A 26,447-nucleotide genomic window follows, 5' to 3' on the forward strand; every position below is an offset into this window, starting at 1 on the left:
GCACCAACTTCTGCAACTTAAAGGTGGAAACCCTTTGACTAAGCACACAGAAGGAGCATCATCACTGCTAGTCCTGGACCAATCAGAACACAGGAAGATATGACTGCCCTCAAGGGAAGCACAGAACAAGACCCTCTTTTAAGGCATCCTATGGTTTCCCCTTCCCCATCACTCAATGACAAATGGCAGTTCTTAAATGGGGTTCCAGATCATTTGGCCTCACCCTACCAGATGGAGACAAGAAGGCTCTTGCTCATACTTACTGAGGGCTGAAACTCCAGGCATTCTTCCTCAAAGTCAGGGTCTACCTGATGAAAAAGAATCATTAGGAAATTAAAACATCCATTGATTTCTCCAGGACTCGGCTCCACTTGCAGGAGACTTCAAGGCCTGTGAACATCTCTGAACAGCTAAAAACTCGGCCCTTCCCTCTGCTCATGAGACCAGCATGCCACAACACATATCACATGAATACAACACACAGGGAACGATCGACCAGTCACCAAAAGATGGCTCTCAAGTGTCGACAGAAGAACACAATGAGTTTACTAGCAAGGCAACAGTTACAACCCTGAGATAAATTAAAGAGGAGTATCCAGTCATTGATAATCCTGCTTAGTTTTAGACAGAAATAAAAAATTTATAGCCTCCAGCAAGACTTACACTCACTTCAGAACATAACAAATAATGCAACCACCACTGATCTTTGGCAAAACTTGGAATCAACATTTCTCACAGCTGGCTGGCTGGGTCTGTAACTCCTTACGGCTTCATTTTAAATTTCAACTTGGTCTTGACTTTTGGTTCGTAAGTATTTTGAAATCATCATTTCTTCCAAGTATCAGGCATCTCCAGGATGAGGGGCTCAGTACATTTCGATTCAGCCTTCTTTGGGGTCAGCAGCAGAGGCAATACTGAATCACCCTGAAGATCTCTGAGCCGTCCCACAGTGGAATCGGACTAGCGGGAGGTATCTTTTGATGTACGACAAGAATCTGATATAAATATGTATCGTACATCTCCCAGCAGATCAGAGTAAAACTCAGCATCTGCCACACGGTAGGATGGCTCCTTAATTGAGCACAAAAATTAAAAAGTCAATTCCTCCTGTTCAGTACTGAGTCTTGCCTTTCCTCAAAAACCCTTTACAGACATTTAAGGAAAAGTTAATGTCTTTGATTTTTGGCATTCCTACAAGTAAAGATAAGACCCTGTCTATTCCAGCAGTGCTCTGAAAACCAGAATACTTGGTAAAGTTGTCTAATTCTTTATGTGTCTTAACGCTTCCAGCTTTACAACCATGTTTCACCACAGCTGAGTCTTGGACATTCATGTTAGGAGCAGAGTGGGTAGATAAGACATGGGGAGATCAAAACGTAAGAGCAAAAATTTTATAATCCTAAATCCCAGAGAAGCATTGTTTCCTTTTTTTTTTTTTTTAAATCTGCTCTCTTAGCAACTTTCAAATATACAATATAATTAACTACAGTCATCATGCTGTACATTGCATTCCCATGTCAGTATTATTTTCTAACTTATTTTCTCCCCACATCTTGATCAAATCCCTGTGAAGTACTAAAATGTGTTAATCATCTTCACCTTTTCTCATCTATAAGCAGAGAAATGAGGCAGGCAGAAACAGAAAAGCCGAAGGAAAGGCAAGGTGACTGAGCATCTAACTTCCCAATGGCCACAGGTAAATGGGGAAAAAAAAAAAAAAAAAAAAACGGAACGTGTCAGCCTTGAAAGAGAAAGACACAGAGGCTATTACTTACCTCTGCTGCTAAGTAATGCCCTGTAGCAAGATGCTTGAAACGGAAGAGGCTGTTCCAATATCCTGCTCCGCCCCGACATGGGTCATGTTGAACTACCTACAAGAGGAGGAATGATTACCAGAAGTGGAAAAAATGTCAACCCTTAGGAAGACAGCACTGAGACTTCACTCCTAAGTCATAGTTCAGGAGTGATATTTACTAGCTGAAAAAAATGAGTATCTTCCAACAAAGCCACTGCAAGTATCACATGTAATGTCAGAGCACAAACATACGGAAGTGTTATTTTTTTCCAAAGAAGAAATAGTCTCCCAGTTCATATGAAATGGTTCCAGCAAAAAGTTGAATGGCTTTCAGATTATTTGCTTTAATCATAATAAAGTAGAAGTTAAGATTCTACAATGCATCCATAAAAGGCATGACAAATAAAACTAAATTTCAGAGGAAACCGAAAGAATTCTGTACTTGTACTCACGTGCTGAAACACACAGATAAGCCAGTGCTCTGAACTTGAAACTCACAGAGCCTGGGCCAATTTACCATAAAAATACATGTAAGTTCAACTTCTAGTCATGATGGAATAACTGGCAGTTGGTGCCATGAACAATTAAACACTGCACAAAATACATGAACTTGCTACAGACGACTAGAAAACTGCATAAAATACAGGAAACAACTGTGTTCCGATGTTAGACAACGGGCAGTACACAACTGTGAACTCTGAGAAAGGGGAAACAAACAAAGTGATCTTCATGATTATTCCAGCTTTCTGCCTTAAGGGTCCTCTCTGGACGGTAGCACTGGGAAGAAGAATCCAAGCAGAAGACACCGATCTGAGTTGAGGAGATACATCAGAATTTAGGGAGACTAAAGTGGCATCAATTTATGGGGCCAGAATACAGAGCTACCCAGAGAAAAAGCTCCAGACAACTACACAGGAGCCCCCTTGAGCTTTTGGTTGAATACCAAGTTGCATATGTGTAAGGGGAGACCACACAAGGCCCAGTGAAGAATGATAGGAAAGCTGTGAGTCCATTGTTCTCATTGTTCATCTGGGGCTGGGAGATAGATGTTCTGACAGATTCCATGGAACACCTTGGACATTCTATAAAATGTCAGAAGAATTACACCTTAGTGATGGGGCCAAGCCAGCCCCCCAAAGAGAAAAGATTGTAGCACACTTGACTTAGCAAAGCTTTAAAATAAGCCTCCAAAGCATCAATCTGATACATAAGTAACATTACTGTGTGACAAAACAGAACTCAAAATTCTTTAAAGGAAGGTAACAGAATATAGGTACTCCATAAAATAGCACCACAATGTTCAGCATATAATCATGAAGCACTGGACAGATGAGAAGCAGGAGAATGTGACCCACAAACTCAGCAACCTGTCAGACAATATCAAATGATCCAGCATTTCTGTGTGGGTTGGTGGGGGGAGGAAACATATCTGAGACAGAATGAACCCAAATTTTACCATTTTGATACATACATACAGATTCAAGAAACTCAATGAACTCAAAGCAGGAAAACACACACACACATATACATACCTACACACACACACACATACCCAAGGCAAATCATAATTAGATTAATGTAAATCAGAAATATCAAGAAAAATTGTAAAAGTAGCCAGGAATAGCATGGAGGAGACATTAGGAGAAAGAAGGGGAAAATGAAGCGGGAGAGATCAGAAGGGGGAAGAACCATGAGAGACTGTGGACTCTGGGAAACAAACTGAGGGTTTTAGAAGGGAAATGGGTGAGCCTGGTGGTGGGTATTAAAGGAGGGCACAGATTGCATGGAGCACTGCGTGTTATACATACATCAAAAACTAATGACGTACTGTCTGGTGACCAACATAACACAATAAAATAAAAAAATTTCTTAAAAAAGCAGCCAGGAAAAAAAAAAAAACCTCTATACAGAGAACAAAGGTAAGAAACCACTGAATTCACATCAGAAACAATGCACACAAGATGACAAGGGATGCACAACTTTTAAGTACAGAAAGAAAAAAAACGTCTACTTAGAATTCTGCATCCATCAAAAATAGCCTTCATAAACAAAGGCCATGTGGAGAAACTGGAACCTTAATATACCACAGTGGGAGTATCAACTAGTGCTATCTGGCAGTTCCTCACAAAATTAAACAGTGTTACCACAGGACCCACAATTCCACCCCTAAGAGAACTGAAAAACCTGTATCCTCACAAAAACTTGGTAGGTGAATGTTCACAGAAGCATTATTCAGAAGAGCCCAGAAGCAGAAACAATTCAAATGCCATCAAGTAAGAAAGTACGGTGTATCCATACAATGGAATATTATTTGGCAATAAAAAGGAATGAAGTATTGAGTCACGTGGCAAAATGGCTGAACTTTGAAAACACTCTGAAAGAAGCGAAAGAAGTCCGATTCGAAGGGTCACATAGTGTAGTATAACACTTACAGGAAATGTCCAGCATAGATAATTCTATAGAGACAAGAAACTGATTGCCAGAGGGGAGTGGTTTGAGGAGAAACAAGGCGTGATCACTAGGGATACGGGGTTCCTCTTGGAGTAATGAACATGTTCTAAACTTCACTGTGGTGATGGTGGCCAAACTCTACAGACCTAAGTCAAACCATTAAATTGTACACTTTAAGTGCAGGAGTTGTGGCTCAGTGAAGCTATTATTTATTTAAAAAAAAAAAAGATTTTTAAAATGAAGGTGAAATATGTTTCCTCATTTTCAAGTGAGAGCAAGAGAATTGGTCACTAACAGGTACAAGAAATGCTATACATGGTATTGGCTTCCTTTTTTTAAAAAGGAGCACTAATGATTCCAGAATCTGCAAGAAAAATATTAAAAAGCGGGAGACAAAAAAGGGGGGAACCCTCAATGTTTTCCTAGGATATGCAGGGAAAAACCAGCAGAAAACAATTTTTTAGGGAATAAGAATTAGACAGCTGTTTCTTCTCAGAAGAAAAAAGAGAGAGGGAGAAGATGTTCTGAAATGGATTTCTGAGTTAAGTATCTGAAGTTTTTAAAGTCCAGACCTTAAACACCCTCCACAAAAACTTGTGATCTTTAACTCATTTCTACCGATGTAGAAATGAGTAAGACATGGTGGTACCTGCTTGTAAGTTTACTCAAGTCAGCCTTGGTGACTTCTGCAGGGCTCGGGCTTGTTTTGGGGTGTGGGAGTTATGACAACATGTTAAAGCAAGATGCAAAAATATTTGTCATCACTTGACAAAGTGATGTCAACTGTGCAAAACAACCTGCTCACAGAACAAACAGCTCCAATGAAATGGGTACATTAAGTTAATGAAATGATGGATTGCTTCTTCCTTTTTTCCTGTATTTTCAGTTTTCTCTTAGTTTCTACTTACTACTTTAAATTCACTTGAGAAGTTTTTTTGATTTGGGGTTTTTTGTTTTTTGGCAGTAGTATCCAAATCATGTGAAAAGTAGTTCTGAAAGACGTTTTGGCTGTGCTGAGTACAGTGGTGACATCAGGGAACAATGACAAAGGTCTATCTCACAAGGGGTTTCTAATCTAACAGGACTGACAGGGTCTCTATGTAGGCACTGACTAAAAAATTCCCAACAAGTGCTCTGGGTGTGGAGAAAAGGAGAAAAAGAGTAAGAAGAAGGCAGAAATTGAAAACTCTATGCAGAGTCCTTTCATTATGAAAACTGTAGAAATTATTCTATACAACAGTCAAGATAAACCTAAGCACTGCAACATTCATGTTAAAAGAAACATAAGACAATTTTTTAAATGGGCAAAATATTGCAAAAGACACTTCCCTGAAGATAATACACTGATGGCAGATAAAGGCATGAAAAAATGCTCACTATCATTAACCATCAGGGAAATGCAGATTAAAAGCACTAAGAAATCCCATGATGCACCTACTAAAATGGCTAGCGTGGAAAGGACGAACCATACCAAGTGTTGGTGATGATGTGGAAGAACTAGAACTCCCATACCCTGCTGGGAGGAACATTAGATGATATGAACACTTCTGGAAATAGTTCAGTAGTTTTGTTTTTTTTTAAACATACACCCACCATATGATCCAGCTGTTCCATTTCTATATAGTCAGCCAAGAGAAATTAGAGTTCACAACCATGAAGAGACTTGTGCACATTTGTAATGCCCTCCAAAGCTGTAGTTCTAACAGCCAAATGTTGGGATCAGCTCAAAGGTCCATCCACAGGTGAAGAGACAAATTGTGGTGTACCTCATGGGGAAACATTCCTCACCAACAGAAAGGAATGAACTACTGACATGTGCAACAACATGAATGAACCTCAAAATAATCAGGCTGAGTAAAAAAAAAGACCCAATCAAGATTATACACTCTCTGACTCCATTTATACCAAGTTCAAGAACAGAGAACACCTAACGGTGGAGAAGGAAGATGGAAGTCCAACCACTGGCGACTTCTCTAGGAGGAAAGAAAGATGGTGCTGGAAAGAAGTTCAAGGGAGCCTTCTAGTTGCTTCTAATCTTCTACTTCCTGATTGCGTGCTGGTCGTGTGACTGTGTGTGTATGTAAAAACTCATCAACTTGTATACTTTTGACCTGTCTGCTATACCTCAGTAAAAACATGAAACCATTAGAGCAAGGGAGGAAGAGGAGAGGAGGCAGGCCAAGACAGAGAAATGCATGTACCCTAACAGCTGCAGTTACACGGAGAGAAGGGCTTTGGGGAGAGGCTAAGTCCTGCGGCTCAGGCTCTCATCCCCTCTGTCACCAAGCACTCATGCCATTGTCTGAGGGTCCCACCATTCTAGTCTCTTTCCACCTCCTCTCAATAAATGACAGGCAGAATCATTTATTTCCTCAAGTAGCAGAATCCTTTATCTCCGTAAGTAGCACACTGAATACTTTACTCTCCTGCTCGAAACTCCTCTCCAAACGCCCCTTCGGCCTATGACTTAAATCCGAACTCCTCACAGCTTGGATAGGTGCCCTTCAGGCTCCAGACTCCAAGCCCAGTTTCTGTTTCCCTTCCGTGCCCATCCTCTGCTGCTCCCCACTGAACTGGGATGCTGAGCCTCACCTCATTGCTGCCTCATAGTCCCAACTGCATGCCACCATCTGACATGAAGTGACCAACGCTCTACGCATCTCTGCCTTCAGAAATACACGCCATCTCGTTCCATACCAGCCCAGATGCCACGTCCTTCACCCAACCTGAACTTCTCCCTCCCTCACCTCCATCCCCAGAGCAAGAGGAAAATGTCTCTGGCCACATCGCCATCCAGTGATCTGGATGTCTCTCTATCCCATCCCTGACATGAGTCACCGAGGTACCCTGCAGAATAGACACTCAGTTACATATTGTTGGGACATATGAGCACGGTCGAGGAAGACATGGAAGGAAACGATGATTCAAGAGTAAGAAACTTCCAACTTCACTTGAGAGTTTGCTTCCCAAGTCGACATCATTTTTCCCCACAAGTGCACCCAACATCCTCCGGATGTGGCACGATGCGCTTATTCATCTGTCATCCCAACCCATTTTCAGAAAGAGGTGAGCTTAAGCACTTCACAGACCCCCGAATGTTCTCTCTCCCTCTCCAGTCCCCACCCTTACCTCCACTTCCCACAGGGCTTTTGAACTCGTGGCAGATGTGGCGGACTGCCGGCCGGTGGTTCTCAGGAAGACATGCTGCTTCTTCCTGTGCTCATCGCAGGTGAGAAACTTCTCCTGCTCTGCATGGAACAGCCTTACCACATCACCCTAAAAAGTCAGCACATGGAGGGTTTAAGGACCATGAATCTTACCAGAGAACTTAGCTACTGCCCCACGAAGAGCCAAGTGCAGCCAGCCTGGGAAGTACCAAACTCACCCCCTTCAGGATGTCGTCTTTGTTGTCACTCCATTTCATGAAAAGGACTATTTTCCAGCTTGTATTGCAGTTGACAGAATTGACCTGAAAAACAAATACAGTTGTTTTTTCACACGTCCCTCCCCACTATTTTCCAGTGGGGAGTTTTCCAGCTCCAAAACTCCACATTACTGCCTAAGAGGCAGGGCTGTGCTTCCGCTCCAAAATCCTACCAATTCATACAATTAAGATCACAGAACTGCCAAATGAACTGGCCTGGCAGACATGTTGGGTAATAAAGGGTGCATTTCTGCCCATCAACATGTATGCTCAAAATGACTAAGGGTACCTTCTTCACAGCCTTCCTTCTGCAACTCTCCTGCTCTGCAGCCAAAAAGTAAAAAGCTCAGTAGAAACAAGGACCGAGAAATGTACAGGTACAAAGACTGCAGTGAACACATTCTAAAATGTGAATGATAATCACTGGCAACAGCAGCCACCGCTGGTACACTAAACACATGCCAGGCACTGGGCGAAGCACTAATATTCACGACAACATTCAGTCCTCAGCAACACGCTGAAAAGTGGTAAGGACCATCACACCTATTTCAGACAGGAAAACTAGTGCACAGGGAGATTAGGGACATGTACGGTAACTAGCCTGGAAATGCGGACAAGATCTTGTGATCTTGACCCATAGACAAATATTTATGTCACAGTCAAGTTACTGTCCTTTGGTCCTGGAATTGCCAAATTGGAGGCCAAGGAGATGTTTTGCCAAAGTCAACAAATCCCCGTTGCCGGGCCACCGATGGCCTGTAGCACACCCGTCGGAATAAGCAGCCAAAGACATTCACCCAAGGCAAACAAACTGGAAAAAGGTGCCCATGTAGCCAGAAAAATGTGAAGAAGAGGCCCTTCTCTGGCTTAACAAATTAGGCAACAATCTCCCAATTATAGGAGGCTTAGTAAACTGAGTCATAGGGGGAGCTATTAGCCCTCCCCCAACCCTGATTCTAGGCCTTGGTTACTCCCCTCCAGAACAGGTATGCCGTCCCGAGTCACTAATAAGGTCACTTTCATCACGCACCTGCTGTGGCCCCCAGAAGCCCCGCTCCTGAGGCCTCTCCTTGCCCACTAGCCATCACGCGGTTTCCCTTACCTCGTTGCAGCCCGGGTTATCCACCAGCTGATGGCTGCTGGCATGTAGAGGCTGGCCGGCATTGACGGGGTTCAGTACAACCTTGTCACCAATGACCACCTGGAAAGGAAGAGACCAACAGATCTTTTAAAAAAAAGGGTCCGACGTCCTCGTGGAGAGCAGGTGGGGATGTTTAGACCACACCCTTGGATATGGTACATCCTCACCCATCACAGCCAAACACAGGCCAAGCAGTGAAGTCCCACAATCCCCGTCCAGTCCCTGGAGAAATACCAAGACTAGCATGGGACACCGTTGCCAACTGTGAATATCCCCCCTTTCCTATGTTAAAAGAGATCTATAAAAAAGCTCAGAGTATTAGGAATAGAAGCAGAACATTGCCTGAAGGAAGTCTATTTTTAAATGAATAAAGCTATAATCATCTATATCTAAAGTAATGACTTTCATACTCTTTTTGTACAAGCCAGAATAAGAAATGCATTTCTATTATATTCCAGTTCATACCTACTTATGTGCACATGTGTGTGTGTGTGTGTATATATGTATGTGGGTGTACATATATAGATATACTTATCTATATTTACCTAAAACAGAAGTTACCTCCTTAAAACAATAGTTATCCTCATTATGTTTAGGACAGCCTGATACTATCTATTCTCCACTTTCTAAAATGATAGTCACAAGCCACTAAACCGATGGGAGTCCACAAATAGATCAACACGTGTTTGTAAAACACTATCCTACAAAGGATAATCAACCTTTCCATGCCATCATACCTTCTCAACTAAGGCACAACTAAACAGATAAGTTTAAAGAAGGTCAAGGATTTGCCAAATACGAATTTCAGGACAGAGCATCTTGCTCTTTTATTATGAGGGCAGAGGGAAGGAAAACCTAATTGATGGCTTCCTAAGAGGTAAAACTCATCTATTTTCAGTTTGCTACATTTGGGGAGGGCATACAATTAAATGTTCCCTAACTCCAAATAAATACACATACACACACACACATAGAAAGATAGATAGATAGAGATAGATAGATAGAGATATGGACCTCAAAAAACCAAAACCTATGGTGAAAACTAAGCTCTACTGGACTTGTTCTTCTCTCCTCAGTGGGGGATCAATATTTACTACACACCATCTGGGAAGGTGTGGTCTGTTTCTACCTGCTTCTAGGATACAGCGTATAACGTAATACATACCCCAGCATATAAATGAATACTTCACTGCCCAAAGCTTGCAAACTGAAATAGCAATATGAAAAACGGCAAAACTCAGTTTGAGATTAAAGCTAGCTGAGCATTTTAACCAGATTTCAAACTGTTTAAGGAACACATTTTGTGTTAGTAAGAAGCTACTATTGTCAAATCCTAACAAGGTCAGAAAAACAGCTTAATAGCATTTAAACATACTTGTTGTCAAGTCGATGCCCACATAATGACGTACTAATGCAGCTGACAACTACCAGAATGCTCTGAGTCACAGGGACAAGGATTTTGGTGGCTTTATACCCCCCAAGCAGAGGAGCCAGCTGAGGACCAACCCCAGTCACTGACACGAGATGGAGAATCTGCCAGCTTACTGATAAAGGAACAACTGAAGCATCATCCTAAAATCCACTCTCCCTCCCTACTGTATCTAGTTATCTTCTCTTCTCCTTCTCTACTAACTGTATTTCCAACATAGAGAGGCGTTTCCATTCCACAAGTGATCTAGAATGACAGGGACACTGCCCAGGACATTTATATAGGATAGCTGTTTTCATGGTGAAGTTACTGAGGTAATGGGCTATTCATCCAATTTTTTCAGAAACTCAGTAGGAAAAACACAGCTACTGTATTTAGGTCACACTTCTCTCCAAATTTCCCTGTTTCCCAAACATTGGTTTCCATAGTGACTCCCTTCTCTTCATCCAGGATGAGCCTCTGGTTCCAACTATAAAATTCTCCCATTGACTTGTATATACAGTTAGGGCTGGAGACTTGGCATGGGGCACTCCCCAGGCTGCGAATTTGCACTTACGCTGTCTCCGATGGATCGCAGCTTGTAAAACGGCTGAATATAAAACCAGGACCCTTCGTTTCCCGCCTCGTCCAAAGTCACTCTCATGGCGTTCTTCTCCAGCAGAGCTGGAAGCCTCTTATTCACAGTTAGGTATTTATTACTTTTCAAATGCAGGAGCTGAAAACCCACAGAGGAAATAAGGTGAGTGCCAGCAGGTCTCTGAATCTCTGTGATGTCTTCAGTCACAAAATATGTTTCAAATATTCCTTCCACCCCTGAGCTAACTTTAAAGTTAGAAAATCATCAACGTATCTGAGGCAGAGCATAATTGGAAAATAAGGAAGAGCAAAGGAAGAAGCAGAGGGAAGAAGAAATATTTTATTCCCCACCCCCAACATGGCCATGGACAAGATGGTAGTTGTTCAGGTCAAGTGCACCATCAGCAAGGATGAGCATACCATCTTTTAACAAGTAGGAGCCTAATCCCATGTAAAGAAGCTGAGGAATTGCAATCCGAACACTGCTGACCTGAACACAGAGCTGAGGGAAGGCACTTTTGAGCACAAGAAATAGTTGAAGAGATGACCCTATAAGGAGTAGTCATTTCATGTGGAATAACATGGCTGCTGTAAATTTCCACCTCCAACTGCTAAGTACTTTATTCTTGATTCTTGGGAAACCCAAAGATCTAAATAGGAAACAACTTGTCTCATAGTAGGTCTACACCAGGAAGCACTGATTAATGCCTCCCAAATTAACAGGCTATAAGAGAAGATGGAAGGGTAGATGAAAGATTGCCCAAATCCTGGAGAAATATTAAGACCAGTATGAAACTGCATTGCCAACTGCCAATATCCCTTTTTCACATGTCAACAGGTACACTTTCTAGAACATTCCTAGGAGGTCCACATTCTTCTAGCAATTCAACAGCATTCTATCAATGCTTTTAGGGTCATGGGTCATGAATCATGAGTCTGATTTGTGAGTCCCTGGCATGCCTTGGTCATTATACACAAGGGGTAGGCAATGCCCTCTTAAGTCTCATCATTACTCTGGTGAGTGGCCCCTAATCCTCCACATAGCTGTCCAGGTGCTGGACTCAGTTGGTTTATAAACTGACATTACATAGAGATGGAGACAGATCCCAAGATCCAGGGTTCAAAGAAGTAATAGTAAGTAATATCAGCTAAAATATATTCAGAGCCTACTCTGGGACAGGTACCTCTCAATCATTCTAGAAAACTAGTACTACTATTATTCCCATTTTGCTAGTGAGCAAACTGAGACATGGGAACATTTCTTGCCCCAAATCTCATAGTTATTAAGTCACAAAATCTGAATTGGAATATATGGGAGAGTTTATATTCTTAGCCCCTGTGCCTACCTTCCATCTTCAGTTCAAGCCATATTCTCTGATCTAACCACAGGAGGGAGTCCAGAATTTGAAGGCACTAGACTGACCCAGTAATAAAGCAGATATTGAACTCTGGACCCACCTGGCCCCTTGTGTCCTTTCTCAGTTGGACAGAACTTGAAAGGATGGTCAAGGGGGACTGGCAGGACATATCTTCACACAGATTTTAAAGCTACTTTACTACTGCAAAAAGCCAAATAATAATAACCCATTTAAACATAAAAGGTTGCTATTACCAATGTGGCAATTCTACTTTTCTCATGCTCTAGATTATCACTGCTTCACAAATAACAACAGGAAAGAATTCCTTTGTATCCAGTCAAGTTTAAATGGTAAGCGCTATCTTTCCAAAAGGTAAATAATAGAGCAGGATAACCAGATGGGTCAGGTCTTCAAAAGTTGGTAACTATTACCCTTTGTGTCTCTATCAAAATGACCCGGCAACTAGGTAAGTAGAAAAAGGCTACAGGGGTATCTGGGTGGCTCTGCCAGTAAAGCCTTGGACTTGGGTTTTGGCTCACGTCAGTATCAGGGTCTCTAGATGGAGCCTCTGATTGGGTTCCGAACTCAGTGGGGAGTCTGCTTGAGATTTGTCCCCTCCCTCTCCTTCCCCCTCTGCTCCTCCCCTCCGCCCACCCCCACTCATGCAGACACCAGCTCTCTCTCTAAAATAAATACATAAATAAAACCTTTAAAAAGAAGAAGAGGAAAGGCTACGTTTAGCACTGGACCTCCTCTCACACTATTTTCTGCAAGGAAAGACCCAGATAGATTTTCTTAGCAAACCCCACAATAGCTATTTCCTAAAGTGTGATTTAACCCCATGCCAACTTTAAAGGCACAAGGGATAAACAAGTGAACCTCACAATCTATGAGACAAGACGTGAAACCTGTCAACAAATATTCTACCTGAAGGTACTGAATTGCAGTGATTGCCCCATGACCAGCTCTTGAACCAACAGATAAAAGGTACAGGGAAGCCAATTTTTACCCAATAGAGAGAACTTTCAAGGAAGGCAAGTGAAACAAAAGTGCAGCCGTCAGGCTCATTTCCAGATAGGGAACTTCCCGCTTCAAATATTTGCACAGAACTTAAATTACCAACCAGAGGGTAGAGTAGCGGCTTCTTGCACTGAGAGAGCCAACTCAAAAGCCCAAGAATTCAACCCATATAAGAAGAAATGCTAGACCTTTTGCACCAGACCGGCTGTCTCCATGGGAGCCCTGTTAGAAAGCTGTCCAAACCCAATCTTATGTGTTTATTTTTCAGCTTTGTTCTTTGTAACACTCCAGCTCCAGAAGAGAAGAGTGGTCATGACCTACCTGGATCACGTTGCCATACTGGATTACGGTCCCCAGCAATTTCCTGTTTTCTGTCTCATTCTGTTTCTTTTCCAAGTCTGCAGCATGCTGTACATGGAGAAGGAAGACTGGTCACAAAGAGACAACAATGGCTTGTGTTTCTCCACAGTGATGCAAAACCCATGTCACCAGTTCATACGAGAAATGCAGAAATAAGCAAATACGTAAGCAAAATGAGCAAGGGGTTCAGGAAGCCATCCCACTCTGCCCTTCTTGGCTTTTTTAAAAATGTTTTCTTTTCTTTCAGGCATTCATGGACATCTGCTTAGGTTAAGATTACGTCAAAAGCTTATGTATTTTTGAGGAAAATAGGGTAGGGGTGGGAGAAAATTTGCATAACTCTTTTATGATTTGTAAAAGTCCTCTTTTAAGGTTTTGGAATAAAATAAAACTGAATTTAAATGCTGATTTTGGGTGACTTTTGGTTCTCTGTTCTGGATAATTCCTGAGCCTTAGTTTCTACTTTTGTAAAATGAGGATAAAAATAGTACCTATACTCATGTACCATAGTGCCTGGTCACTGCAGCTTTTAATGGAATGCTGTTTATTATTATTAGACATTATTAAAATTTATTTAAATTTTTTAAAGATTTTATTTATTTATTTGACAGAGATCACAAATACGCCCAGAGGCAGTTAGAGATAGGGAGGGGGAAGCAGGCTCCCCACTGAACAGAGAGCCCAATGCGGGACTCGATCCCAGGACCCAGGGATCATGACCTGAGCTGAAGGCTTTAACCTTCTGAGCCACCCTGGTGCCCCATTTATTTAATTTTTATAGAAGCTCCTTGAGGGGGGGTTGTTATCGCCATTTTAAAAAGAAAAAACATAGACTCAGAGATTGAAAGGTTTACTCGACACTATAATTAGTTGGATAGTAGGTACACAAGGAAATTGTTAATAATATCTACTTCTGTGTATACTTAAAATTTGTTTAATAATGTCTTATTTTGGGGTACTTGGGTGGCTCAGTTGGTTAAGGTCTTACTTTAGCTCAGGTCATGATCTCAGGGTCCTAGGATCAAGTCCTGCATGGCGCTCCTTGCTCAACAGGGAGCCTACTTCTCCTTTGCCCTCTGCCTGTTTTGCCCCCTGCTTATGCGCTCACGCTCTCTCTCTCTCAAATAAATAGATAAAATCTTAAAACAAAAAACCCACATCTGTACTGTGCTATGTGAGCGCGCGCGCGCGCGCACACACACACACACACACACACACACACACACACACACAAAGGAGTATTACTCAGCCATTAAAAGAATGAAATCTTGCCATTTGTGACAACATGGATGAACCTGAGGGTATTATGCTAAGTGAAGGAAGTCAGACAAAGACAAATACCTAATGATTTCACTTACATGTGGAACCTAAAAAACAAAACAAATCAACCAGCAAGGGGTGTCTGGGTGGCTCCTTCAGCTAAGCATCCAACTCTTGATCTCAGCTCAGGTCACAATCTCAGGACCGTGAGTTCAAAACCCACGTTTAAAAAAAATGGACAAACAAAAAAGCAGAAAGAGACCAATATATAATGACAACAAACTGGTTGGTGCTAGAAGAGAGGGGGCAAAGAGGAAGTGGAGTGGGAGGTGTAGCCATGGGGATGAAAGGCACTGCATAGCGAAGAGACTCAATGATGCTGTCACAGTGTTATATGGTGACAGATGGTAGCTACACTTCTGGTGAGCACAGAATAACCTATGAACGTGCCCAGTCACTATTTTTACACCTGAAACTAATTTAACGTTGTGTGCCAACTACGCTTCAATTCAAAAATAAATAAAATATAATGATGCTGGATATTTTTTTTTAAAAATCACATCTATTAAGTAGCAGGGATAATCCTCAAACCCACATTTGGGTTAACTGCAAATCTATAGGTACAAAAGGGGCCAGCAGTCATTACTAGTCCAAATTTGGCATGCTCGGGAACCTGGGAAAACTGAAGACAGGGTTCCAGAAGAGTCTGCCAGGGCCATCAACCGGAACAGGCATTTTTATTCATTTACTTGTACACCTCAGAAAGTACTGTTATCATATTATAACAAAGCTGAAGGGGAACTAGCTTTGTCCTAGGCAATAAAGACATTGTTGTTCCAAGCTCTGTCCCCCAAACCTAGACTGACTGGGTCAAACAGAAATAAATTAGCAGGAAGAAATCAGTATCTAATCTGATGGATAATAAAACCCTGGTGACCAGCTGTGCATTTCAGAATAGTTCCCATTGTTCTCTTCCCAGAGTTTCCCTCTCCTTGAGGCCAGATGTCCCCAGATGCCAATGAGAAAATGGGTCTCTTTCCTAAGAACGGTCTCTATTCTTATAGGACATTCTGGGCTTGGCCCTGGTTCCACCACATACCAGCTTTACCATCTTGACCAAGTTACTTAATCTTCCCAAGCCCAACTCAGCATTCTTGTTCACAAAATGGGGACAATGCAAGGGAGATCAGAGAAAATGTATGCCTGATATATAATAGGCATTCAATAAATTCTAACATTATTATACTACATCACTAAAGTTAAGAAATGTTCTAGTGTTCTAATGATGAGAACTTCCACTGGTGAACTGGGTGTCTGGGTGGTAAAAAATATTTCCATTTCCTTCAAATTCAGCATCTGCTCCATCTCTACCTTCAGTGTAGGTATTTTTAGGAAGGTACATCTTCTGACAAAAATAAGTTGCAGAAAGCAATCCTAAACCAAAAAGAAACCACGTTACAGGATGGAATGACCTGCCTATGATGGTGCCGATCACTGTTAAGTTTCTCCCATCTGTCTCAGCCCTGTAAAACAATGGTCTGTTCAGAGACGTCCCTCCCTCTTTCTCCTGGAATCGGGTACCAGTCGGCTTCTCTCAGTTACCCAAGGATAAAAATCCACTGGGTTCAAGACACATCCAGAAATAATACCAGGATGGACAACATGACCATCCCAGGTATCTGAACTGCCCTCAGCACCGAGCTTAGCTCTTCCTTCCCCTCTATCCACAGCCTCCCTACATTTCCTCCCACCTTCTGTTCTCCCTCGTTTCCTGCCTGGGCTGCACCCCTCCAGAGATCTCTGGAGTACCCTACACATTCTACAGGTAGTCTCCCAAACACAGCACTGGACTGAATGCACTTGGAAGGAAGGTTTAGACTTCTTAGAGAGGCATTTGTTCTTTCTGCTAAGTCGCTGTCTCTGTTAATATGGACAGAACATTCAAGAAAGAAAAAAATGTCCAAGTGGGAAAAATCATACATTCAATAAAATAAGACACAACGTTTTCCAATAAATACAGTTTTTCCTATACTCAAAACCTCCTACTGAAAGGACTCATCTTTAGTAATTCACAAGGCAGTGTTTCTTGAACTTAATGATATAAAGGCACCTAGGTGGCTGTCAGTTAAGCCACTGGCTCTTGATTTTAGCTCAGGTCACAATCTCAGGATTGTGAGACTGAGCCCGGTGTCAGGCTCTGTGCTCAGCCAGGAGTCTGCTTGAGATTCTCTCTGTCCCTCTTCCTTTGCCTCTCTTTAAAATAAATAAATCTTAAAAAATAAATAAATACATAAATAAATGATATAAAGGTTACAGTTTAAGAGAAAAAACTCTCATGGGCACTCCTCTTACTCTCAATTTCCAGTGGCCTCCGTTTAAGAAGCACTCATCTAAAATATTAAGTTCCTACCTACACTTAGATGAAGTACAGATGTGGCAACTCAGCGTTTGCTGGCATGTCTAAAAAGAAACATCAAGTCAGTCATCAAGAAGGCATATAGTCCGTATTAAAAATTAAATGCCACCAGCTCTACATATTAAAGAGTATTTGTTTAAAAAGATATAAAAGGTAAAATTAGAAAATATTAGAGAACAAATACCCAAGAACCTCTCTTAAAATGCTGACTGTCTCGTCGGAAATACCGTTGAAAGGTTTAATGATAACCAAGCCTATATAATTATATATAAGAACATTCAATGCATCAACCTCATGGACTATTTGAAGACTTCACTTTTCCTATAAGGATAAGCATACTTTGCTTAAGGAGAAAACTCTCCAATTCATTTTACTTTTTACTAAATACATAAATGCCAAATGTGTTCACTTGAATTCACCCATTGTTCCTTAGATAACTTCCTCTACAAAGCCAAATTCCAGCCTTAGACAAAACCATCTTCATGACCTTTGTGTTTCAATAGGTGAGACACAGATCGATAAAAAGGGAGTCCGGTACTAACTACGCGTGGGCCCTCTGATTGAGGTTGTTTTGGCCTTGAACAGAACACAACTTGGTCTGTTCAATCCCTCAAGTACATTCTAAGGAATGGCCCATGCTGTGAAACGGTGAACTGACAAATCTTTCTGAAGGATTATCTGGCCATATCTCTCAAGGATTTTCAATGGGCGCCACTTCGATTTGGCGATTTTGTTTACAGAAATTTCTCCTAAAAAGATAATCTTGCGTACAAACAGGTCCATAACAGCTAGTTTCAGTCCTGTAAAAACTGCCAAGATTGTGAATACCGCCCACCCCACAAGGACTGACTATGTAAAACACAGTGTTGACATATAACAGAGGAAGTGGCCATGTGGCCACTAAACAGGAAAATAAAAGATTCTTATTCTTATATTAAGTGAAAAAAAGTGAGTTAAAGAAAAAAAAAAACAGCCGTATGTTCCCATTGATACTTCAAAATGTAGAAATACAGGAATATACAGCGATGGGGGTGCCAAATATAAACCAAGGCTATATTTGAGGAGTAAGATTTAGGGATTGTATTTTTTTTCTTTTTCTTACTCATATATTTTGAAGTTCTTTTTCTGTAATACTCATGTGTATTATTTCTTCAAAAACCTCATCATACCTCTGTGACAGCCTGGATTTTTAAAATTCATCTTAAGTGTGTTATGTTTTCAAAATTTAAAACCTTGTAATTTAAACACCTGTTGCTCTTCTCTCTTAAACACTGGGTTGAATTTCCAAGGAAAAAAAAATCACACTTAATGCTATGGTTTCTATCACCATGGTTCACCCTGGATATTACCATGCTCCCTAAGTGACATGAAGGTCAATCTTATCGTAGCCACCTGTTAGCTTATGTCAGAAAAATAGAGAAACCATTCTTCAGTTACTATAGAAAGGTCACTGGAACATGGGGAAAGGTTATTTAAGGTCAACAAGCTCTACAATGTGTAATACAATATGGAGTTAAGGTTTCTGAAAACAAGCAATATAGGACCCAAGCTTCGGGAGACCAGAGACTCGTCACTCCTCTGGCTTTTCCTAGTTTGTCAAGACTATGACTTATTGTAATTGACAAGTTTCTCAGAACCAAAACAGAATAGGTCAAAATGCTGTTGGCAAACAGTAGTCAAAGCCTTTGAACACATTATTTGATTTGTGGGTGGGAAAAGCTCATTTTGCCAAAAGACTTTTGATAAATCATGACGAGAAGAGTCCCAATCCAATTAGTCCTGCAGAGGGAATGAACACACAGTAACCAGCCACTAGATGTCATTCTCCCTCAGAACGCTGTTTATATGCTGCTTATCCTAGTGAAAAGGAAGTCAAGTGGTCTAGACAACTAATTCCTTAAATGGCATTAATTTAAAATAATCTGACCTTTGATTAGGGTGCTGCACAGTAGTTGACAAAAATAAAAATGAAAACCCACTGGAGACTTGCCATCAACCCCGAAAAGTAAGCAGCTGCCCAGAATACAACATTTTAATGACTGTACTAAAACACATACACGACTTCCAGACACTAGAGGGGAAAAAAAGTCCAAATAAGCAGCAAAGTAGGAAATGCACGAAGTCAACCTCCAAGTCACATCAGCAACCCTAAATAGGGGGAAAGTACTAGTTTCCTTTTAAAAAAATGTTTTAAAGAACCAACAGCATGAAAGAGCTATTTCATTTTCTTTCTTTTGCTTTCTTTCTTTCTTTTCAAATGTGTTCAGAGTTCTTGATCACCTTCAAGATTGCATTTTTGTTCAACTATGCAGTTTTTTTCACAGTTCATTCATGAGAAGGAGCCCTGAAAGGAACTTTCATTGAAAGAAAAAATGACAGTTCATTACAGGTTGCAAACGGGTGGCTAAAGAACCCCATCCAGCTTGAGACATTATTGTACTGAATGGGTGCTTTAAACTTTAATTGAATTAGGTGCCAACGTCTCTTGAAAAATTGAGATATTAGATAGAAAGCATGAATTTTTAGCTTCTCTTGAAAAAGTATAAGATGTGGCCGCAGCTCTGGGCCCATGTCCCCACGCACCAACAGCAGTGGCACGGAACTGCCCTGCTCTGGACCCATACATGCACACTCAACTTAGCAACCAGGACCACCAAGTTCCTTTAATTCCAGTTAGCTTCCTGCATTGTCAAGAGGAATCTGAATTTCCAACTTCTGCTGTAAAAAGCATAGGAAAAGGAAGGTTTTTGAGAGGTACTAATAAGATCTGATAGAACTGAATGACTTTCCTATCAGAAAAAGAAAAGTCCAAACTACTAAAGATGTACTTCTTCCAAGATAACCCCATAGGCATAAGCACTCAATAGCTACTGAGAGAGATGTGCAAAATTAAACAGTCTTGCCCAACCCATTCAACTAGATTGCCACAGTCCCAGCATAAATGTCAGGAGGATCCTGGGTCATCACAATGGTTGGGGGAGGTGGGGGTTGCTACTGATATTCAGTGTTGGATTCCCCGAGATGTGTGGTACAATCCCGTCTAAGGACAAAGCATCATTCATCCTGTATAGTTGCATGTCTGACATTTACATGGATTAACAGGCTGTCTGCAATTTCTGGGTCTAGCTCCTAACTCCACTTAGCGTATCAACACAATGCATAGTTTGATAGGGTTTAGTTACCACTAACACATTTACCCAAAATGCAAGTGCTGTTTAATAAGGGGAAGAATGTACTTTGCATTCTTTGTAACACTACCAAGATCTGCTGCCCATTTTGGAAAATTACTTACAAAAAAAATTGCTTTTTAGTGGCAGTACTACACACCTACCTGAGTCATAGTCTTTGGATGCCTCATTCAGAGTTTATACAAATAGGAGCGAGCATTTACTTCCTTAAATCCCCTGGAGTAATCCTGCCCAAGCATTAACTAAAGCACGCAATTATAAGATTTATTACTTTCCTCTTATTTCTTCTTTATAATTCATTTTTTAAAAATGTGCTGTCTTCAGAGGTTGTATGATGTACGAATGTTATTTCCTGTTTATAGAGTTACACAGTATTTTCTACTTAGAGGGAGTCTACTGAGGTTGAGAATGACTGCCCTAAAATCATGAAAATAATGACACAGTTCCTGAAGTATTCAAAGCAACCTATTTGTTTCTGTTCTCTCTTCTTCTCCTAACCTCTGACTCCCACAGATGCCTCAGACGGAGGCTTGGCACTTCTTTTTCCTCCAGGAAGCCCTCCCTGACTACTCATACTTATTCACAGAGATGGATTTGGGTGCTCCTTCTAGGTATTCTCGCAACCTCCCAGGTGCTTTTAGGATCACCTGTAATAGTACTTGCCATACCGTCTTGTCACCACCTCTTTATTCCTTATTAACTCTTGAGCTCCCAGAGGGTTCAGACACTGTCAGTTTTATCCTGATTACCTAGCACAGTGCTCCTTCAATCAACAAATATTTCTTGAGCATCTACTATGTGCCAGATACTATCACAGGCAGGGGGCACACAGTGGTGAACAAGCCAGCCATTCCTTTTCATCTTGTGGGGCTGCCATCCTAATGATGAAAGAGGATAATTAAGGGAAGTACTAAATATAATTGCAGACTCTCATCAGTGCTGAGAAAAACAGAGACTGTGCTGCAGTGGAGGAAAGCCAGTAGGGCATCACTGAGAAAAGGAGATGAGGAGAGACCTCGCTAAGATAACGCTTCAACAGAGATATGAAGGCGGCAAAAGTCTTCACTTAGGAAGAATCAGGAGAAGAATGTTCTAAACTGACAAACTGAAAGCACACAAAGGTAGGAAAATTGTTAAGAGACTATGGTGCTCAAAAAAATGAAATGAGGTAAAGCTACTGCAGCAGAGTACGTGCAGATCAGAAGGCTCAGAGATGAAAGCAGGATCCAGCAAGGACAACATCTGGATTTCACTGTAAGTGCGATGGCACTGACTGCCGGTGTGTTCTCACCCTGCACAAGCTCCCTGAGGTTAGGAACCAGGTCTTTTCATCAGACCTAGAGCACCTAACCCCCATCCAACACGGTGTGCACGGGGTCAATAAGGCCCTCCATGTGAGCCTTCCTTTACCAAATGCAGCTGGTCGTGACTTTGCCGCCTAGTACTCAAGGGGAGTCAGTGTGACAGATGACCGGGTAAGCTCCATGGGGCTCACAGATACACTGTGTCTTGAACTATTATCGCTAAGTCTCAAGAGAGACCTTTGTTTTTCATTCCGGTAGCAAGTATCTGAGTGCCTACCATGTCTTGTAGGCATGAGAGACACAGCAGTGTACAAACCTGACACAAATCTGTGCCTGCAAGTAGTCCGTTGACATGAGTGGGGGGTAGCCAGCTGATAAAATACATTAGAAAGATTATGATAAATGACACTGAGAAAAATAAAGCAAGAAAGGGGGACAGTGAATGGGTTGCAATTTTAATACTACTACATTGGGTGTATGTCATGTCCTTCTTCTAAACATCTCCAAGTAGTTCCACACAAATTAGCCTCACAGAAGAATCAGGTCATCCAGATACTGGACACTAGAAAACGATGTCACTGTTTTACAGACAGAGAAATACACTCCGAGAGGCTCAAAAACTTGCTCCTGGTCACAGAGCACATCAGCAGTGGAATAAGCTTATATGCCAACCAGCAGTCAAGATAAAACAGTGATAAAATTTATTAAGCACTTATTGTATGTTGCAGGCACTGTTCATGTGCCTTTCATGTGTCATTTCATAGAATTCTCACAATAATCTCTTGATGTGGATATTATTCCTATTCCCATTTTATAAGCAGGTAACGAAGGCTCCAAAGGACTGAATAACCTTCCCAAGATCAGCACTGAGTGAGTTTGCTTCCAGAGCCTGTGCTCATAACCAGTACTGTAGCTAGAGTTATCCCCGAAACGGAATGCCTAAGAAAACAGTGCCTCTCAAGGGATCCCAGGGTGACTATGATCTCAAGGGTGTCTCTGACCCATCTCTCCTTAGAGTCAGCTCCCTTTTACCCCTTTATCAAAGAACATAGGAAAGCCTGTGCCCAGAGCTGGAGGGTTGCAAAGCTAATCCACTTCACTCCGACACAATCCAAGTGGCCGTTCCTAAGACCCTTGTCACAGATAGGTCGCTCGCAATACATACGTGCAATTTGTTGAGCAATACGGCATCTGTTGTGCTGTTGGCCCCTGGCTTGGCAGCTTTCCAGAACTGCTTCTGGGCAGAGTAGCGATTCATGGGACATAGCTTAAAGAGGCAATCTAGAAGTGAAACAAATAAGAATGTTTTTGAGGAAGTATACGCATGCAACCTATGAAAAAACATTCTCTTAAATATAAACTTACAAGGCCCTTTTAGGAACTTCTCCTCTGACCTTTAATTTATGCCAGGTGAAGGAAACTGAGGCTTTCAGAAAGTCAGTCAATTCATTAAATGTTGTCTCGGTCTTGATCTCAGAGTTGTGAGTTCATGCTCTATGTTGGGCTCTACACTGGGCATGGAATCTACTTAGAAATAAACACTAGAGAAGCTTTTTTATAGGGACCTCCTAGTGCAGCGGTCTCTTGAGCACCATATACAAAATGATTCTTGGGGGCAGGAATAAAATATCTGGGGCTTGGAGAGAAACAGCAAAACACACAAGCCCTTTCCCCTCAGTGTCAGTGCGTCACGATGTGCTTCCATGTGGGTGTGCCTGGACTCATACAACTTCATATACTGTCTTAGAGAGTAGGTAGAACTGGCCCTCACACAACAGACTATTGGCTTCAAAGTATTTCTCCAAAGAAGTCCAACCAGCAAAGATAATGGTAATGCAAACTGAGCAAGTAAGAAAAAGGCACAATCAACTCTTGTTGCATTCCCTTTGTGAGCCACTAGACGGGGAAAATAATGATGATCCAAAAAAAAAGGAAATTTGAAATCGCCTAGATAATAAACCTAATAAAACCATTTAAAGCATTGTCTCTAATGATGAGCCTAATCCTATAGCACCTCTGGGCCTCCCAACAGGATAATCATAATAGGATTCTTCACTAAATATTTCTACCGAATCACAAGCAGTTACAAAGTAAATATGAAAGCATAGATATCCACCCTTATCAAGAACATAATCCTTAACCCATTACTCAAAGTAATCATTAGGGCATAGGAAAGATGCCATCTAGATAGAAAACAAAGGACACCTCAGGTAGCCTATTAAAAGATAGAGCTTTTGTCCTCAACTCTTATGAAAGCCACAGGTCACTGTCATTTACTGTATTAGTGGCAACTTAATGACATCATTAAAACACTATCCCCACCAGTTTCACCTATGTGAACCCCCCCCCCACACACACTATTTACACCATGAAAAAGAACACACAACCGTGAGACCACTGGTCACCTTTAAAGGTCCCAGCTTTGGTGGTGGACAGAGGTGGGCTGGACAAGGGTGACATCCTTGATAATCATGTGACTGAAAGGACATTCAAAACATGAATGCCATCAGTATTAATATTTGACACAGAACTCACTTTATGGGCCAAATAGGGGGAACAATTTCAAACTTCATCAATAGTAAGAGTAAAATGGTCTGCATTTTTTCCTCCAACCCACTTCATATGATAATAGCTACATGGTATGAATTGCAAACAAAAGAATTTAAGTTGGTTCTAGGAACAATCAGGCTGGAATCATAATGCCAAGGGATTAACATGCAATGGAAAGTACCATTCGACAAGTGTTCATGGGACAGCCAAGTCCAACGCCCCACTTAAATAAATGGGCCACAACACAGGCTCAAAACTTTAGGTGACTTCACCTTCATCTAGGATGAGAGTGTCAATTTAAGTACTAACAATCCAACCAAAGCCTTGCCGTAACTTCCACACGGACTACTTTCCTTGGACAAAACAAAGCACTGCATTGGGTGAAGCATATTTACAACCAACCAGCTATGTAAATATAAGAGATGCTAACAAACTAGTAACAGAACCAAATTAGCCTTGCTGATTTTGTCCTGTCTTCCCAGTTGCTTAGCAACTGATTCAAAGAGAAAATTAAATTAAGCAATTCAAATGTGATGTTAAACTAGCCTTCCAAAATTCTGCAAGTCAGCGGCTCCACATTGCCCTTTTCTATGTGGATGGCACAGCAGGGCAAAATTGAAGTTCCGTTGGATTCTAATACTGTGCTAAGTACAGAATACACAAATACAGGAAATCCAGTAGGAGAATATATATAATACATATTTGAGAGAAAGGAGTACGTGTGTGTGTATGCATGTGTGTGTGCGTGCACGTGTGTGTGTATATATACATATGTGTGTGTACACACGCACACACGTGCACGCATGTGCACATACACAGTGATCTGATCTCACCCCAAAGAAATGCCACAAAGAATACCTTATGTGACAAATGTTATTTTAGGCCTTTGAAGAATAAACTAAACTAAGCTTTCAAAAAATTACTCCTGAATATTCCTAAGCTTTCACAGATGCCATACTGGGCTAACACAGAAGTTGTCAGCTGAATAGAGGGTTGGGTTAGGTGCTGAAGGGCTGAGTGGGCTGGAACCCAAATTCAACAGGCCATGCGAGATCTTCTGTGGTTTAAACGGCATCCCAGAGCTTGGCTGGAAGGAGAAGGGTCAAATGCTTGAAGATGCATTAACTGTGAAATGAGCACTTGTGGTGCACAATTAAAAGAGGAAGTCATGGGGGCACTTGGGTGGCTCAGGTGGTTAAGTGTCAGGTTCCTGATCGTGGCCATGATCTCAGGTCATGAGTTCAAGCTCCACATTGGGAAACAAAAACAAAACAGAAAGAAGGAGAAGTCAAGAGGAGCCACAGGTGTTCATGGAGTCCTCTGCGACCAGGTCCCTGGGGGTGAAAGCAAAGAAGCCCTCTGTGGGGGGTTGGGGGGTAACACCTTAGGGACTAAGCCAGATAATAAAGGCTGCCAGAAGAACAGCCAAAAGCCCACTCCCTCCATACCATTTTCCACCCACATCCGTAGAATTTTGAACTCTAGAACAATAGGTTCCTGAGTGCAGACATTTTGTCTGTTTGGCATGCACTCATAAACCAGGGCCTAGAAGTCCCGATGGAGCGCAGCGATAGTTGCTAAGTTAGTGACTACGTTGTGCTGTCATCTCTATAACTCCCCAAGTGATGACAGGTATGTCTTCTCAAGACACCTCCAAGTCTAAGCCCCTGGGAATCTCTTCACTGACTCAGTTACCATTTACTAACGTGCCTACTGTGGGCTGGGTGCAGTACAGGGTGCTGAGAATACAACGCTGAAACCAGCTCACACGTTTCTTAACGACAGCAAAAAACTCAAGACACAAGTTGAATGGCATTAAAGTCAAAAGGACTGTGGAGGAATGAATTCTATACTGCCACAGTGTGGCCACTGCGGAGATGTGGCGTTTACATGGGGTCGTCAGGATGGGCCCCCCCAGGACAGTGGCATTTGACAGACGGCTGAAGGGTGTGAGGGAGCCACCTTGATAAACATCCGAAGGCAAAGCTTTCCAGCCAAAAGGACTAGCAAGTCCAAAGGCCCTTAAGTGAAAGAAATTTTGAAAAGGTTTAAAAAAAAAAAAAACGGAAAGAAAGAAAGAATGGCCCAGAAGGTAATGGGCAACAGGGTGACTTACGAGATGTGGCCAGAGAAGCAAGCAGACACTGCTTCACCCAGGGGGTGTAGACCCTGGTG

General features: G+C 41.7%; 1 protein-coding gene across 10 annotated transcripts in view; it reads right to left on the reverse strand.

The window, feature by feature from the left end:
- Nucleotides 1–26,447, reverse strand: part of ITPR1 (inositol 1,4,5-trisphosphate receptor type 1) — a 327,977-nt gene that overhangs the window by 186,769 nt on the left and 114,761 nt on the right. For 6 of the 10 annotated variants that reach the window (XM_082728675.1, XM_082728671.1, XM_082728668.1 and 3 more), the window contains exons 5-12: nucleotides 22,888–23,003; nucleotides 13,516–13,602; nucleotides 10,797–10,955; nucleotides 8,773–8,871; nucleotides 7,632–7,715; nucleotides 7,376–7,522; nucleotides 1,776–1,871; nucleotides 264–308 (exon numbers count right to left, since the gene is read on the reverse strand). In XM_082728675.1, coding sequence (XP_082584801.1) covers nucleotides 264–308; nucleotides 1,776–1,871; nucleotides 7,376–7,522; nucleotides 7,632–7,715; nucleotides 8,773–8,871; nucleotides 10,797–10,955; nucleotides 13,516–13,602; nucleotides 22,888–23,003 — 833 coding nt within the window. The remainder of the gene's footprint in view (nucleotides 1–263; nucleotides 309–1,775; nucleotides 1,872–7,375; nucleotides 7,523–7,631; nucleotides 7,716–8,772; nucleotides 8,872–10,796; nucleotides 10,956–13,515; nucleotides 13,603–22,887; nucleotides 23,004–26,447) is intronic. The other 4 variants (XM_082728673.1, XM_082728677.1, XM_082728669.1 and 1 more) reach the window with 1 other exon arrangement.

Source organism: Mustela nivalis (assembly GCF_964662115.1).
Source record: "Mustela nivalis genome assembly, chromosome: 1".
NCBI classification, from domain to species: domain Eukaryota; kingdom Metazoa; phylum Chordata; class Mammalia; order Carnivora; family Mustelidae; genus Mustela; species Mustela nivalis.